This window comes from Mytilus trossulus, chromosome 2, assembly GCF_036588685.1.
Source record: "Mytilus trossulus isolate FHL-02 chromosome 2, PNRI_Mtr1.1.1.hap1, whole genome shotgun sequence".
Lineage (NCBI taxonomy): Eukaryota > Metazoa > Mollusca > Bivalvia > Mytilida > Mytilidae > Mytilus > Mytilus trossulus.
In genome coordinates this window covers 88,423,732-88,442,244 of record NC_086374.1, presented here as the reverse complement: position 1 = coordinate 88,442,244, position 18,513 = coordinate 88,423,732, and the positions used below count along the sequence as shown (strand labels likewise).

Genomic DNA, 18,513 nt, shown 5'->3' with positions numbered 1-18,513 from the left:
AATAACTTATTCAGAACCGAAAATATCAAGTACATTTTATATCCACCAATCTGAAAATAATTTTTAAACGATCGTATATGTTTGCATGTTCTATTTTGTCCTCATAGGTTTTATGATTTTAAAAAGGTATAAACCAATTCGTGATTTCAGAAACAGATGCATGTGTAGGAACCAGAAGAAGATTTTCAGGTATTAAATAGTATTAATAGAATATTCATACTGATGTAAATTTGAAAGAAAACAAAGTTGTGTGTAAATGAGGATATCATAAATTTCACTTTCGATTATTAATAATACAAGCTAATTGCTTACCTTATTTTATTTCCTGAAATAATGATGAATCAATGTTTATGATTATTATAATTATTGTGATGAGTCTTTTATCATTATTATTGTCTAAACCATCTATAAGAATATTCTTCTATAATAAAGATTCTAGGTTTTTGCTTTGAATATTTCTTTTTCGATCGAGCGGTCCATTTTCTTGGAGGCTGTTAGACCTGTTAATCAGTACTGTTATTTGCTCGTTATCATCTGAATTGGCGGAGTAAAGCAAAATTGTTGTTTACCTTTTCAACCAGCTGTTTGGAACCAACAATGACAGTATAATCAGAAGCAAAATTCTACCAGTTCTGTTATATTTCAATGGAATAATTTCATCACGAAAAAGAACATAACGCATTTTGGCGATTTGTTGTTCGGATGTCACAACTTGAAGAAATAAACGATGTTTGATGTATGTAATAAATATACTCATGCATGCATTAAATTATCTAGCTTGTAGTTACTTTGATTTGGGAAAACTATTTCTTATTCTGAATTATCTATATTAGTTTCAATAGCCGTAAAACTTAATCTTTCAAAAAATAATAACTTTACGTATCGAGATGTTTTATATACAATGATTATTATAAAAAATATAGATACTAAGAAACTTGCATATTGAATTGTATAGGAAATAAAATGAAATGCTTTTCTCGAAAACTTACCCAAAACCTGGATTGATAGATGCTGAAAATATAGAAAAATCTTCATATTAAGTTTTCTCATTACAAACACTTGAGGAAAGTAAATTGTGCCATAATGACTTGATAACATCGAAATAATACTGCGGTAGGCAAGTACACTATTGTTGCCTTTAGTTATTTTTTCTCAATCGATTTATGACTTTTGAACAGCGGTATACTACTGATGTCTATATACTCACAGAACTTTCCATATGCCTGTTCCGATTTACCATCACTATTTGATGGATTTATTTACTTAATAATTGCACCTCCTACCATGGTTGAATAACGGACCGCCAACAGTAACACACAAGTTTGTAAGATTTATTTTTGTTGGTTTTACTACCACAATGATGTTGATGATGATCCTTCATTCTTTTTTTATATCAATTAGCAAAAGTGAATAAACACGTGTAAAAACAATCTGATTCGGTGAAATATAGGACCAGGATTCGCCTAGAAAGATAGCACAACAGCGCTGTGAACTACTTTGTGTTCTGGTAATTAATTATTAAATCAGCCATTGAAATTTCAGCTTTCAAATGCTTGAAGATGTGAATCCTAACGACAAAATCAGAGGATTACGAATGTTTTTGAAAACAGAAAGTAGAACAGCGCGTTGTAAATTCCTTCGTTTGCAAATTGGTGTTTTTTAAAAAGATTTTCAAAAATATAATTTAAATTTTATCTTAGTTGTACGACATCAATGAATCAACGGATATGTGGGAAATTAAAAAACAAACACGAGTAGGGGACACGCACATTCACCAAAAGACTTCTGCAAGACAAATTTTTATCGGTACCAATTTTACGAAAATAGCAAAAATAAAGAAACAAATGAGGAAATACATTCATTGATAACAAACGGTCATCAATATTAGACAAAAGTATATACAATATGCCGGACTATAAATATATTTCATAATTTTTATAAAAAATCAATAATGCAGTTCTAGAGTTTTATGATATAGAAGTTACATAAAAATGACCTTATTCCAAATATCTGAAACAAATATAGATTATTTGGGTTATGTGAAATGGAATGACTTTGAGGGCATAATGACGTCATGAATATAAGTCAAGTTTAACAATTGACTTGTTGCACAATTTCATTTGTAATACGTAGTATGTTTAAAGACCTTTACGTTATCACTTTTTGAGATTTCTACAAAATTGACACACATTTTTACGACATAGTAACACTTAAATTGCTGACGTCGTATTACAATTAACTCTACTCTTTATGGTGTCAAACATGCTCTCTTTTGCCATCCAAATGTTACCAGAACGTCTTACATATCCAGTAGTTGTATTAAAAAAATGACAAGGTGTACTTGTATTCAATTTTTAAAAATATTTAAATTACAACTGCAATGAGAAGCTTGTTAATATAAATTCGGAAATGTGGATAATATATAAAAAAGACCAAATGACAAATTTAACCAATAGAAATCTTGAGATCAGCGCATGGTCTTCAATAATCATATTTGAATTTATATAAGTGAAATTATATCTTATAAGTAAGTGCCAGTCATTTTAAAACTCATGCATTTTAGAAAAGTATCAAAACATGGCCGAAAATAAACCAGCAACCTAGCCATCATTTTCCGAATTTATCCGGATCCTAAGTTAGAAATAGTAGTTTTTTCGTCTCTATGTGTCTGATCAATTTAGAAATGTCTCGATAACATTTTAGTTAGAATGATAGCAAATAACGGAAATGACAAGTGCATTTCAACCAAATTATATCTTGTTATACCAGTCTGAGAATAGGACAAAGAAACGAATGTTATGTTTGAGCGCCCTTATTCATTTTGAACTTACATTGATGTGAAATTGAGCTTTTTTGTCATGTTTTCACCATTGCTCCATTCTTGGGCAGATTGGCACTTAACTATATATTTTAAAGATAGTCTAGTATTTTCACTTACCAAAATGTTCAGTGCATAAGTTGCAAGACTTTGGACAAATGGCTATTGCGTAATCTTTCGTTGCTTGGTGTGACGATGCACATATAATATTTATGTATGCTTGGTCACTACACTTCACCTCATGGTCAATACACGTTGTTTGTGCAGTTGAAGCTATGATAAATATTAAATTATTAACTTTACACATACATATGAAAAAGCTGTATTGCAAACTCAATTTATGAAAAATGAAATATGCTCAGTGCTTTTTATCTAATGGGATAGTTTTTGTAACGTGATGACCAGTAGAGACCTACAACTATATTTTTGCACATGTGTTTTTAAAAGAAAACAAATGAATGATAGTTTTTAATACCGACAGATTGAAAAAGTGATGTTGATAAAATACAGGGGTAGAGAAAACAAAATGAGATGTTTGTGTAACGGTTTATTTGTTTCCTATGTCATATTTAATCCTGGGGATAATTAGTCACAGTAATTTTTTTCAGGCATGTTATTTTACAGGAGTGAAAATCTAACTGTATTATGCGGATATAGTATGTACCGGTATATATTTGCCGTACCATATTTCACAGAACCTTGTGAAAAAGAGTCCCATTAACTTCTATGTCAGTTACTCGCTATATACCTGACTATAATTATAAAATGTTTCACAAGGGTAGAACAAATTTGCTTAATTTATCAAAGGGAGGTATTTATGAGCAATAAAAGATATTAATATAATATATTCCTAAATATAATTCATAGTGACATTTTTACTTGAATCGTATTTTTTGTATATTGATTTATATTTATATAAAAAGATTACTAACAACATAAATGACATAATTTAATAAGACGGATAACATTTCACAGATAAATATTACCCAGCTGTTAAAATTGCTTTTGGTTCTAATGTATTATTATGCTATGATTTATCTGATTTTTTTATATTCATCAACTACATCTTTGTCCCCAGACAAAACTATTTATATAATCAAATTATTCCATAACTGTTAACAATAGTAATGCAACTATATTTCTACCTTTACTTTTTAATTTATATTTGAACTGAAATCTGAAAACAACTCACTTTTACAAGTATTTCTCTTTTTGGCTTTACATTTGCGCATGCTTATAATTTTAACCGGAAATGAAACTCATTCACAGAAGGGATTTGTTTGAAAATTAAAGTAAGTAAGCTGAATTAATCGATCATCATCATGTTTGTATATGCTAATCGAATTTATAATTTTGTTTTATTTGTTTTACAATATGATTGACTACTTGAAACTTTAAAACACTAAAATAGAGGGCCATGAATGCCAATGTTGAAATAACGCGGAGAAAAAGAAGAACATGCAGTACTTTAGTTAATCAGACAAAAGATTTACGTAAGATTACAGATTGATCAATTCGAATCATGGAGAAGTACAACAGAACAGTCGCAATGTTAAATAAAGAAGGGATATGTATAGTATTCTGGTAAGTAGCTAATGCAATTCTCTATAAACAGTTCACAAGATTAAGCTATTGTACCAAAGAAACTTACCTGTAGTACTTGGTGCAGGTGGTGCTGTATTAGCTTAAAAAAAAATAATTAGAAAAGTAAATGAGCATGAAAAATTGAAAACAACACGTTAAATAATTTCTTCCGAAGCGCTTTTCTGGATTTACCTTCATCAGAAACGCTCAAAAGCAATCATTTGAAATCCGAAGATGTAAAAAAAACTAAAAATCGTTGAAGACTGATATGTAAAAAATACCTAAAATAAATTGCCAAATTCATCAAAAGCCAACTTTGCCTGAGGGAGTTGAAACCTTAGTTTCATAATAATTTATAAATTTATAAACGGACAATTTTAGTAAAGTTTGTTAAATCATGTCAGTACCAAAGTACTGACTACTGAGCTGATGAGTTGAAGAGTGATATGTCAAAAATACCTAAAATAAATAGCCAAATTCATCAAAAGCCAACTTTACCTGAGGGAGTTGAAACCTTAGTTTCATAATAATTTCAAAATTTATAAACGGACAATTTTAGTAAAGTTTGTTAAATCATGTCAGTACCAAAATACTGTCTACTGAGCTGATGATACCCTCGAGGAGCAGAGGTATCGACCCAGTGATGTAAATAATTGAAAACAACACGTAATATATGACCTACAACTTTACTCTCTCTTTACTCTGTGTATTGTAAAATTACATGAACATCAATTGGAGCAATTTGTAGCATGATACTTACCTTCTGTTTTGCTTTTCATTTTACTTATCTATTTATTGATCATCTATCTACCCTGTCAGGTCTGCTGAATTGTGTTTTTTTGTAAGTTCTGCATTTTTATGAATATTGACCACTAATTGTTTTATGTATTGATATGTGGCTATGAGTGTCTTGTGTTATTAAAACTAATACAGGAACACTTATCGTCACATAAAATTATAGAAAAGCATTCAAGGTGAAAAAATGCATATATGAAAGTAATCACCACATGTCTATCTTAGAACTTCACCAATATATAAACACAACACTTCTTCTTTATCTAGTCCTTCGTTTTACAATAGTATAATACACATGTACTTACATCCACACAAACCACAATATTTCTGACACCTGTTGCTTGCTATTGTCTTCAGTGTTCCTGTCGTGGCTTGACACATGGCATAATTATCTTGATATGTCTTACAATTGAAAGATGCATCCTCATTATCCATACAGGAGGTTACAACGGGTGCTATAACAACACAACAATATCAATTTATTCTTAATTAATTTCAGCCTTTAATCGAATAATACAATAATTTTATTTGTACTATAAAGTAGAGTAAAATCCAGGTAGCGAGTCTAATCTTTTGAACATGTAACTGTAATTGATTTGCTATTTTTGTTTGGTTATTCAAATATTGTCGAGTTTCTAGTGGAAGTCCTTTTGTAATTACCCTTGAAGTTTTGTATTTTTGCTATACTTTTTTTTACTGAAAACTGGATGTCAATTTGACATTGTAAAAGTTGTATGATGTATTTGAATGTCCTCTTTGATTGGCTAGTTTGGTACTATCTCGATGACTTTTCAATTACTCCTTTTATGCTTATATAAAACTTGATTCATTTCAAGTTATTCTTTAGATTTACATTTTTGCGTAGTTTTTACCAATATATAGGTTTCGAGCAACATTGGTGCAAACTACATATTGCAAATCCACATAGTGGTAAAATGTATCATATTAAGTAATCAGCAATGTTGAGCCATAACGCCTGCACATTGAGTTAAATATAGAGCACTGTGTCAATTTAAAAGCGATTTAGCTATAAGAAACCGGGAAAAAAATACATGATGTGTGAATTTGATTTGAAACAAATTATGATAATTAACATGCATTATCTCTGCATTAGCATTTTAAATAGTTATTTATATTTATAAACATATAATGGTCACCTTGAGTTGTTGAAGTTGTAACTGTAGGTACAGCTGTTGTGACGGGAATGAGACTTGGAGTCGTCAACGCATCTACAAAATCCATTACATTGATTTACATTGCGATAGAAAAATATTAATTACTATGGTTACAAAAAGTGGACAACCAAACTCAAAAAGAGAAGTCTTCTCGATGTCAAATATGTGTATGCTGAGAAAAAGAGCGAAAAATTTCAACTAAATTAAATTTCAAGTTAGATAGTTGTTGGTTATGACAAGTTTAATTTTAAAAGATTTTGTTTTATGAATCCATTTGCTATTTGTGCCCGGTTAAAAAACCCAATGAAAATGGGTTCCTTTCAATTTAACTTGGTGAAGATTTTGTATTGATACCACCGTTGTATTTAAATAAACTCTGATACGTAAATTAACAAATTCTGTTCTATTCTCAATATTGGTTTATATATGATATATTATCTTCCCTAAAACAAATAAAACAAGTAAGAAATACAGAATTATTATGGACTAATCAAACCTTTTTTGACAATTGAAATAAAAATTGAAGAGTTTTGAAAGTAAGCACTAAATGTTTTGAACTTTTTGGGGTGCCAACATACATAAAACAAACAATTTAAAAACATCTGCCATATTCCTTATGGTTTGAACCTGGTTTTATGACTAACCAAACTTCTCGCTTGTATGATAATATTAAAAAATATTGCTGTAAACTTGATAAGCTAATGTGATTTTGTATTGCAGACTTACAAACACGGCTCATACAGGATTGATCATCACAATGGCAATGTCCATGGTCAGGAAATGAATTTTCACATATGGGATGATGTCCATGCTATGGTATTTTGTAAAAAAAAATGAACAATATAGCTAACATATAGTACAAATAATATATATTTGACAAATAGCAGTTAAAGTCACATCTAAGTATGAATATAAGTTTTGCTTTCGAAAGATCTTTAAGAGGCAAACGTAGATGAGAATGAAAAGGCCTGACATGTTTTAATTTACATTCATTTGAGTATCTTGTTATACACTCAATACAAATTATGTATAGTGTAAGTGCTTGATGGTATAGTTATGCAGGTATTCATTGCTTGTGTTGCATAATATAATTAATATTCGGATAACTGAAAAATTTCCAGTTCACCCGAAGAGATTCAAACCGTTAAAATTACAAAGTACTATTTCCTAGTCGAAAATCGACCCATTATCTGTTCAGATTTACATCTTTAAATTTAAAACACCATTGTTGAAATGAAGATTTTTTTAATGAGAATGAGGTGTATTATATAAACCTCGAATGATTAAAACTTTGTATTGGCTTGCATGCAGTTAAAAAGACTGTTATAGTAATGAATAAAACTGTATGTTACATACTGCAAGTTCACTTTTAAATATGCCACTAAAATATGACAAAAAAAATAGAAACCATGTATCTCTTATGCGTTTAATTTGTTGTTTGTTTGTTTTTTCAATTCGCAAATTTGTTGTCTATTCAACGCCGAAATTTGATTGTCTCATTGCTATTTTCTTACTTTGTTTATTTCAAAAAACAAAAAAAATACTTCTGTATAGAACAGCTGTGTTGTGTGAGTACAGAACAGAACAACATACTAGTAATTACATTCCGGTAGAACTAACCTGATGCTGTTGGTCGCAGCTTCCACCGTGTGGGTATCCATGTGAAAACTCTACCTTGCATACCTGTTAAGATCAAATTTCAGTTTCAATTTATCGAACCATGCACCCACTGATCTAATTTTAAGTATTTTACATCACATATATTTATCAACAGCAATGGAACAAAAAGAACATGTATTAACGATTTCTTAAAATATTTCTACAAATGCGATCAAAGTTATTTTCAACTATTTTCATTATAACAATTCAAATGTAATTCTTCGATTATATTTTAAGTGGACTTAAAAATGCACATGTCAAACTTTATTTGTTTATAATTATTTTTACATTTTGTTAATAAAACCTATTCAGATGTATCCAATATAAAAACATACCATGGGTGGAATACAGGTTTCACTGAAACAGGACAGTGACGTACTTGTCCGAACTGTAAAAATAGGAACATTGTTTATTAAATTTTAGTTTTAATTCTTTTTGGTAAGCATGGAAAAGAATCTGCATAGCCTTAATTAACTCCTGCTATCTCATTCGGATGTCGTAGGTGATTGTGGTGCTCATTGTTTGGTTTCTATGTTGTAATTCATATACTGTTGCTTATGTTTTCCTCGTTTTTGAATTTTTGCCATAAAATTGTCATTATTTTTACTTTGGAAATCCATTTAGTGTCTTTTGTATTTCTTTTAACTCTATGGTTGTTATAGATAATAAACAAAGAATAACAAGCGAAACAAGGACCGACCTGCTTAGATTAGATTATGCCGTCCTAATCCCTAAAACTTTTAGATGTATTTCAGTGCTAATTTCTAACAACATCACAATCTTTACAGAATACAGAAAAAACAATTTTTGACTATTTTATTCCCATATCATTTCTATGATGAAAAACGGTCATTTCTATCATTGGAATATGAGACGTCACTACAATGAAGAGAATAATAAACCCTGCGAAGTGTATTTGTTTTAGGTATTTTCTATTTAGTGTTTTTCGTAAAAGTGACGTAACCCCGCCACATTATTTATGTATGTGCCTGTCCCAAGTCAGGAGCCTGTAATTCAGTGGTTGTCGTTTGTTTATGTGTTACATATTTGTTTTTCGTTCAATTTTTTAAATAAATAAGGCCGTTAGTTTTCACGTTTGAATTGTTTTACATTGTCTTATCGGGGCCTTTTATAGCTGACTATGCGGTATGGGCTTTGCTCATTGTTGAAGGCCGTACGGTGACCTGTAGTTGTTAATGTTTGTGTCATTTTGGTCTTTTGTGGATAGATGTCTCACTGGCAATCATACCACATCTTCTTTTTTATAATTTTATACAACTTATAAAATGCCAAACTTTGAATATGTAAAATAAATAAAATAGTTAAATTTGATGTGCTTTAAAACAAGTATGTTATTGAGATACAGGATGAAGGGCAGGAAATCCGATGTTCTGTAGAAAATGAGGTTATTTTAGAAAGGGATAGAAAAGTTGTCTCTTACGAATCCGTCAAAGTGTTCAAAATGTTCAGTGCGTGACACTTTCCCTTCAAAAGGCATAGGATATAACATCCCCTTTCAAATATTATTAGGATTAATTCGTCCCACACAGACAAGTAGATTCCACGCTTAAATATTTATTTTGATTATGTAGATCAATATATCTTTACACCAGTCAGCCCGTGGCCATGTCTTTTTTATAATGCAACGATTTGAGTATTCGCTTCAACAGTATAATTGTTTTCTTGTTAAAATCGGATAGAGATTCTAATTCATCCACTTCAACAATCTGATAAGCAAAAAGACAATTCACAGTAAGCCAAACCGATTATGATATTCTACATTTCAATGCAATTCGTTTCTTACAATACTTTTCATTAGACGTTGATACATAGTTTGAGGGTTCGGTTCCACGTTCTACCAGCCCGTAACTCAGAAGGAACCGTTTTGAATTCCAATCGGTATTTTTTGTATGTATTTTCTCAAATAATAAACATTGCTGTAAAAGAGGGACGAAAGATACCAAAGGGACAGTCAAACTCGTAAATCTAAAACAAACTGACAACGCCATGGCTAAAAATGAAAAAGACAAACAGAAAAACAATAGTACACATGACACAACATAGAAAAACTAAAGAATAAACAACACGAACCCCACCAAAAACTAGGGGTGATCTCAGGTGCTCCGGAAGGGTAAGCAGATCCATTTTGTGTCCAAAATCTTTTTTTGTTGTTGTCAATATTGAACCAATTCAGAAGCGTACGAAAACGATATATACGTCTAGTGTTTATGTTTGACATCGGAAGTATACATATGACATTGCTAAGATGACGAACACGATTCAAAAATTAAAATCACAAAAATACTGAGCTGCGAGGAAACTTCAAAACGGAAAGTCCCAAATCAAATGGCAAAAATCAAATGATAAAAAACATCAACCGAATGGACAACAACTGTCTGATACCTGACGTGGTACAGGCTTTTTTAAATGTAGAAAATAGTGCACTAAAGGAGCACTAGCTACGAGATGCATAAAAAAATAATGTATGATTTGTTTTTGTTCAATCAATAATAAAAGTGAAATAGTGAAATAATAATTCGCTTTTAGCAGTCAAAATGGTTCAATTTTGTCAAATTTAATTAAATGATATTGATAATGACTGTTTCACTTGCAAGTGAAACAGTCGACCTCATTAAATCCGTATTCATGTGAAATTCAATTTAACCTCTTAACTAGAGATGGACAACGCATGCTTTGTACGTGTACTGTTTATTTAACGAAAAGGAATGTCAACATTGAAAGTGAAACTAAGGTAAATTATTTGATGACTGATTCGATCCACTAAAAATCTTTCTTCTACGTGTAAAAACGACGAGAAACATACATATTTAAATCTATAAAATAAAATTAAACAGATCTATTAAAATTCTAATGCACGTGTTGGCTTAATCTATTTATATCTAATCATTAGTATATTTATGTTTACATCGCTTATATGGTCATCTGGGGTCAACTCGATATTTAATTAGATGGAGTCTAGACTAAAATACACACGAAACGAAGCTACATATTATAGACGTTATGCTCTGTAAACTGTTTATTTCACACCTTTGATAATTTGGATAAATGTTTTACATTATTATAAATTAAATATGAAAATTTGAGTCAAAACGGTGACCATGAATTTGACAGCTAGTGCCCCTTTAAAGCTGGTTTTATAGTTCTAAACCTCTCACTTGTATGACAGTTGCATCAATTTTCATTATATTTACAACGATGCGTGAACAAAACAGACATAATAGGTAAAAAAAATTAAGTTGTTTAAATAGGGTACAGTAGTCAACACTGTGTCACAGACTCAACTAGAACAAAAACAAACAAAAAATTTAACAAAGGAGCACAAACAGCATTTATAAAATTTAACAACCACCTTCATTGCTTACTTATATGTATTTTAAATCAACCCATAAAGGATCGAAATATTTGAAGTCTGTTTACTGCATTCACATCAACTCTCAGTGTAAAGTTGAGTGTAACGTCACACAGAAAGAATTATAAAATGATTTTGTCGTTCAAAGTATTTTCAAAATTATAATTTCACATGGGAATTGTGGTGTACATGGTTTAAAAATCAAAAGTTCTGTCAAAAACTATTTCAGAAAAAGATCGAGATTTAAAATCATCCAGAAGTTATTTAGAAGTTTTTAGAATTCACAGATCGCCAGTAAACTATTTTTGTTTTTTAAAGTATTTCAAAATTATAATAGAACAGTTTCACGGACTTTTTTCATGTATGGCATTTTAAAGCCAAAACCTCTATTTAATGGATTCTATTTTTATATGTAACATTAGAATGGAGATGACAGTATCGTATTTTAAGCTTCTTCTTCGTAAAATAGATTTTATTATCGCAAATATCAGTTAACCTAGCTCCGCTATGTGTCGCTAGGTAAAGTCAGTTTGTGACATTAAAATCTATGTTTTATGAAGGTCAAGCGATCAAACCGATTATGATATTCTACATTTCAATGCAATTCGTTTCTTACAATACTTTTCATTAGACGTTGATACATAGTTTGAGGGTTCGGTTCTACGTTCTACCAGCCCGTAACTCAGAAGGAACCGTTTTGAATTCCAATCGGTGTTTTTTTGTATGTATTTTCTCAAATAATAAACATTGCTGTAACATTTTGTGTCCAGAATCTTTTTTTGTTGTTGTCAATATTGAACCAATTCAGAAGCGTACGAAAACGATATATACGTACGTCTAGTGTTTATGTTTGACATCGGAAGTATACATATGACATTGCTAAGATGACGAACACGATTCAAAAATTAAAATCACAAAAATACTGAGCTGCGAGGAAACTTCAAAACGGAAAGTCCCAAATCAAATGGCAAAAATCAAATGATAAAAAACATCAACCGAATGGACAACAACTGTCATATTCCTGACGTGGTACAGGCATTTTTAAATGTAGAAAATAGTGCACTAAAGGAGCACTAGCTACGAGATGCATAAAAAATAATGTATGATTTGTTTTTGTTCAATCAATAATAAAAGTGAAATAGTGAAATATTAATTCGCTTTTAGCAGTCAAAATGGTTCAATTTTATCAAATTTAATTAAATGATATTGATAATGACTGTTTCACTTGCAAGTGAAACAGTCGACCTCATTAAATCCGTATTCATGTGAAATTCAATTTAACCCCTTAACTAGAGATGGACAACGCATGCTTTGTACGTGTACTGTTTATTTAACGAAAAGGAATGTCAACATTGAAAGTGAAACTAAGGTAAATTATTTGATGACTGATTCGATCCACTAAAAATCTTTCTTCTACATGTAAAAACGACTAGAAACATATATATTCAAATCTATAAAATAAAATTAAACAGACCTATTAAAATTCTAATGCACGTGTTGGCTTAATCTCTTTATATCTAATCATTAGTATATTTATGTTTACATCGCTTATATGGTCATCTGAGGTCAACTCGATATTTAATTAGATGGAGTCTAGACTAAAATACACACGAAACGAAGCTACATATTATAGACGTTATGCTCTGTTAACTGTTTATTTCACACCTTTGATAATTTGGATAAATGTTTTACATTATTATAAATTAAATATGAAAATTTGAGTAAAATCGGTGACCATGAATTTGACAGCTAGTGCCCCTTTAAAGCTGGTTTTATAGTTCTAAACCTCTCACTTGTATGTCGTTGCATCAATTTTCATTATATTTACAACGATGCGTGAACAAAACAGACATAATAGGTAAAAAAAAATTAAGTTGTTTAAATAGGGTACAGTAGTCAACACTGTGTCACAGACTCAACTAGAACAAAAACAAACAAAAAATTAACAAAGGAGCACAAACAGCATCTATAAAATTTAACAACCACCTTCATTGCTTACTTATATGTATTTTAAAACAACCCATAAAGGATCGAAATATTTGAAGTCTGTTTACTGCATTCACATCAACTCTCAGTGTAAAGTTGAGTGTAACGTCACACAGAAAGAATTATAAAATAATTTTGTCGTTCAAAGTATTTTCAAAATTATAATTTCACATGGGAATTGTGGTGTACATGGTTTAAAAATCAAAAGTTCTGTCAAAAACTATTAAAGATCGAGATTTAAAATCATCCAGAAGTTATTTAGATTCACAGATCGCCAGTAAACTATTTTTGTCTTTTAAAGTATTTCAAAATTATAATAGAACAGTTTCACGGACTTTTTTCATGTATGGCATTTTAAAGCCAAAACCTCTATTTAATGGATTCTATTTTTATATGTAACATTAGAATGGAGATGACAGTATCGTATTTTAAGCTTCTTCTTCGTAAAACAGATTTTATTATCGGAAATATCAGTTAACCTAGCTCCGCTATGCGTCGCTAGGTAAAGTCAGTTTGTGACATTAAAATCTATGTTTTATGGAGGTCAAGCTTAAAGTACAATACAGATATCTTCTAAATGTTTTTTTTCGTTTGAAATCATAGTATTCGTTATCCATTCAAAAAACATGCTTTTGAGTATATTGAGCTAAAGGGTTTTTCTTCATGTAGTTGAATAGCTACTGGTAAGACCATTTGTAACACAAATAAAGGCAATATAGGAGTATACCGCTGTTCGTTATTCATAAGTCGAATGAAAAAAAAAATCCGGGTAACAACCTAAAAACTGAGGGAAATGCATCAAATATAAGAGGACACAACATATTGAATATGCCAAAAAATAATGACAAATTAGTAGCAGTCGTTTCTAATAAACCATTGCATTTGATGAAATATAAAGCTTAGTATCATGAAAATAAAAACTATTTGCGCACTTTTGAAAGATGATAAAAAGCAGAAAACGCGAAAGGAATATTAAATAGTTATCAAAGGTACCAGAATTATGATTTAGTACGCCAGACGCGCGTTTCGTCTATACAAGACTCATCAGTGACGCTCAGATCAAATTAGTAATAAAGCCAAACAAGTATAAAGTTGAAGAGCATTGAGGATCCAAAATTTTAAAAAGTTGTGCCAAATACGGCTACGATAATCTATTCCTGGGACAAGAACATCCTTAGTTTTTCGAAATGCATAAATAAAAAAAATGAATTTGTCATTCCGGGGCCTTTTACAGCTGACTATGCGGTACGGGTATTGTTCATTGTTAAAGGGCAGACGGAGACATATAGTTTTTAATTTTTGTGTTTCGTTGGTCTTGTGAACAGAGTTGTCACATTGGCAATCTAACCACATTTTCTTTTTTAATTGAAAATGCCTTAGTACAAAAAAAGGAAAACGGATAAAAACAGTCAAAAAAATCGCTTTTAAATTTTCCACGGAGTTCAGTACTTTTGTGAGTTTACTTTTTGTTCGCAATATGGACAACTAAAGATTAAGTCAAACAAACTATAATAGGTATGCAGACCCCTCTCTCGTAGTTTTACTCCTATAAAATATGTTCGTATCATAAATATATAAGTGATAAAGCATCACGCAAAAGCTGTGTGCTACTGATATACAACATAAGGTCAATGTCAGGAAAATATCAACTTTTTGTATGAGGCTGAGAAACTGGGGAAGGACGATGTTCAACCGAGCCCTTCTCCAGTTTTGCGCCGTGTCAACTGCTCTGTTCAATTTTTTCAATGACTCAGTTTCTGTCCTCATTTCATTCTATATTATAATTTATATGCATTTTGTAAAATGCCTTTAAATTTTTTATGACATTTTGTAAAATGTGTAACACATTTATTCCACATATTAAATACCTGAATTTGAAAGAAAAATAATGCCTTTAACCTATAGATACTTCCTCCCAAGGAGCCAAGCAATTATCGCCTCAAAAACAAATTAACGATACAAAAAGCCATCACTTTTTTTCACATATTTTAGATTTAAAATTACCATGAAACATTATAATATCAAGGTCCAAAACTTGATAACAGTTTTTTCGATTGTGTTTTTTTTATGAGAATCCAGGCTTTTGCAATCCTTATTTTCATCACAGCATATAAATAGTGTTAAGAGTTTTGATTAATAATAATGTTGAAAATAGCGAACTGATACATTTGTATTATTGTAATTATATCTTCATATATCTGATCAACTTATCTATTGCAATAGAAATACTATCTTCAAAATTATGTATTGCACATGTTGCAAGTTATTTTTAACTTGTTACGTCTTTTCTTATTAAAATTTTTTGAAAAATGTCTAAAACATTTTTCTTTGTGAGTGATTTATATACGCCTGTCTTACGTAAAATTCCCTACAGTCTATGGCGAGTTTATGCCAACCTTGCTTTAACAAATTGTAAATATTTTAACAAGTTCAACTTCGCTTTTGTCATCAAAACAAATAGACAACTTTCGAGTTCGATGCATTTCAATCCAAAACTTTGGTTTTAGTGAACATCATTCGTGCGTTTAGAGGCGTCGTCACTTCTGTTCCAATGTTGAGCGAGTGGTTGGAAAGCTATAAAGCTATATTACACGAATCATTCGGCAAATTGAATTCTCATAATAATTATTGTCTTTCAGCACGGCTGTCATAAGAGAATTGTGATTAAGTACCTACAGAACAAATATTAGTTCTAGTTTATCCTGCACAATGACGATAACTAAGACGCTTGATGAATGTTTATTGTGCAAGGATACAAGCGATCCCCTCTATCTAGAAAATGACGTCATAAGGGCGTGCATATTTCACGAGTTATCTCTGGTGACTGACAAACTCGAATTCAAAGTGGTCTATTATTTTGTGGATAAAAATCATAAAAAAACACTAGGGTGGATGTAGAACATAAACTTATCAACTTATTTGCATCAAAAGGGCAGTCTAAAATGCGACAGTGTTAGATTTACTTTTTTTGTAAAATTAACTCGCCCCATTATATCATTTGTATCTTAATTAGTTGAGTTAAAGTATACAATGAAAAATAGCTTATTCACAAGGACACGAAAGACAATTATATATCATATTGTATCCTGAAATGATTACCAACACCGAAATTAATATGTGTTGATCTGCTGATATAGGTACCATGTCATTCTACATTCTTACATAAGCCGCTAATTAAAGACTTTATGGAAAATACTTACCAAGAAAAGCTATGGAAAGACAAAAGGCAATTAGGACAGCCATCATAAACAGTAAGGGGACTTAACTGTGAAAAGTAGTCCAAATAACTACAACAAAGTCGTGATTTTGATAAACCTTGGCCTCAAAGTATTTGTTCCAATATAGCTTCTTATCGTCATTAACTGGATATTGACAGAAATAAAGAGTGTTTTTGTTTATTCGACTGCATGTTTTAATACCATATTTTCTAAACGTCTTTAATATGTGTTTTGGGTTCTGCTGGCTTAATTAATAGTAAATCACGTCGCCTTTAATTCATATTTTTAATTCCAAATGTTGTGCAGGGTCCATTACATATTATTTTCCGCTGAAAAAAACTGTCATTTATTTAAATGTTATTTTAATCTGTTAAATGAACAGTCTATGGAGAAAATAAAATTAATAAGGTAAGTATCTATATAGGACATGACCATGAACGCTTTTTATTTAGACAAAGCATGTCAAGGATTCAATAATCAGACACTTATAAGACATTCAAAGTCAACACAAAGGTCTTCACACAATGGGACAAGTGTCGGTACAATATGTCAATCCATTTTACATCGCGGTGACATTGAGGTCATTCCGATGTATTGCTATCGCCTAGATTTCCATTAAGTAAATAAGTTTTGGGTTGGTAACCGATCTATAAACATGATAAATACGCGCACATAAACGAGTGCAGAATAACATTCCTTATCGTTTGATAAAAACACATCGCTTCGGTGAATACTGATAAATTGTTTACAACATGAATTAAAAATATGAAAATGTTTTGTAGTTTTCTTGAAAATGTGGTTTTGACAGGCGAGTGGTCTGCAAGAGGAGCGAGCGATGACTTTTTTTAAAGTGTTACATGCCAGTTTTATCAAACAGAATAAGAAGGAAAAGCACTGATGTTTTGATGCATAAGGCCTTTTATCCCATTTGAATACATTATTCTGACTCTAAGCAAACAACTGTAGACTCTTTCACCTTGCAAAAGAAAATATTTGAAAAAAACTCTTATACGTGAATTAGAAATTGCAATACCAATGACCTTCACACATGTAAATAGCATGCAAATCACATAACAATTCATAAACTGATACTTTCAGTTTGAAACATTTTAATGAACAGCCTTTTTTGACAATGCTTAAGGTTCAATTAAATTCCACCAAGGGCTGTTCCATAAATAAATGAATGGGGGAGGGAAGGAAGGCACTTTTTATTTGACCCCACCATCATTGACCATGCATACATTTTAAATTGGATATTTCATTTAAATGTTCAAGCAATCTTTCTTAAATACCCACCACCCATTAAATTTTAATACAGGTGCCTTTTGCCCCCTCTACAATTAATTCTGGAAAGGTCCTAACAAAACATGTGATTTTCTCATGGTTGAAGAATTTTTGGTTGCCTATAATTGCTTACATCTACTTCTTTTGAATGTTGGTGGATAGTTGTCTTATTGGCAATTAACTACATCTCCTTATTGTTATATTAAGAACTGTGCTTGAAAACTGAAAGACAAACAGAAGGATATGTGTTCTCATCAAATGCACTCTAGGAATGAATAAATTTTGAGGATTTTGACATATTTCATAGTAAATTGCAGTCTTTTATGGATGTGGTCAATATACCACCAAACATTTTTAAGTTTATTGTGCACAATTGTCCCTGATTCTAAAGTTTCTGAAGACCACCTTTACTCTATAGTACCAGCCAGGTCAATGAGGTCATACAACAGTTTCTCTGGTCCTATCAATTTCTCCTTGTCCTGTTCACACGATTTTGCTTTAGGTTTTTAAGGAAGTTCTATTGTTTTTCATTAACAATTTTTTTTAGGGAGGACCTGTTGGTGATTCAATTAAATTATTGCTTGGATTTAAGGGTGTTCTATCTATTTCAAAATTCATAAATTT

General features: G+C 30.9%; 1 protein-coding gene across 1 annotated transcript; it reads right to left on the bottom strand.

The window, feature by feature from the left end:
• Nucleotides 1-311: 311 nt before the first annotated feature.
• On the bottom strand, nt 312-16,672 carry LOC134705502 (uncharacterized). The gene is made up of 10 exons (XM_063564220.1): nt 16,588-16,672; nt 8,367-8,419; nt 7,993-8,055; nt 7,099-7,183; nt 6,355-6,426; nt 5,503-5,652; nt 4,470-4,502; nt 2,939-3,091; nt 990-1,011; nt 312-325 (listed from the first exon to the last, which is right to left on the bottom strand). The coding sequence occupies exons 1-10, from the start codon at nt 16,631-16,633 to the stop codon at nt 319-321; spliced, it is 684 nt and encodes a 227-aa protein (XP_063420290.1). The 5' UTR covers nt 16,634-16,672; the 3' UTR covers nt 312-318.
• Between the last annotated feature and the right edge of the window lie 1,841 nt (nt 16,673-18,513).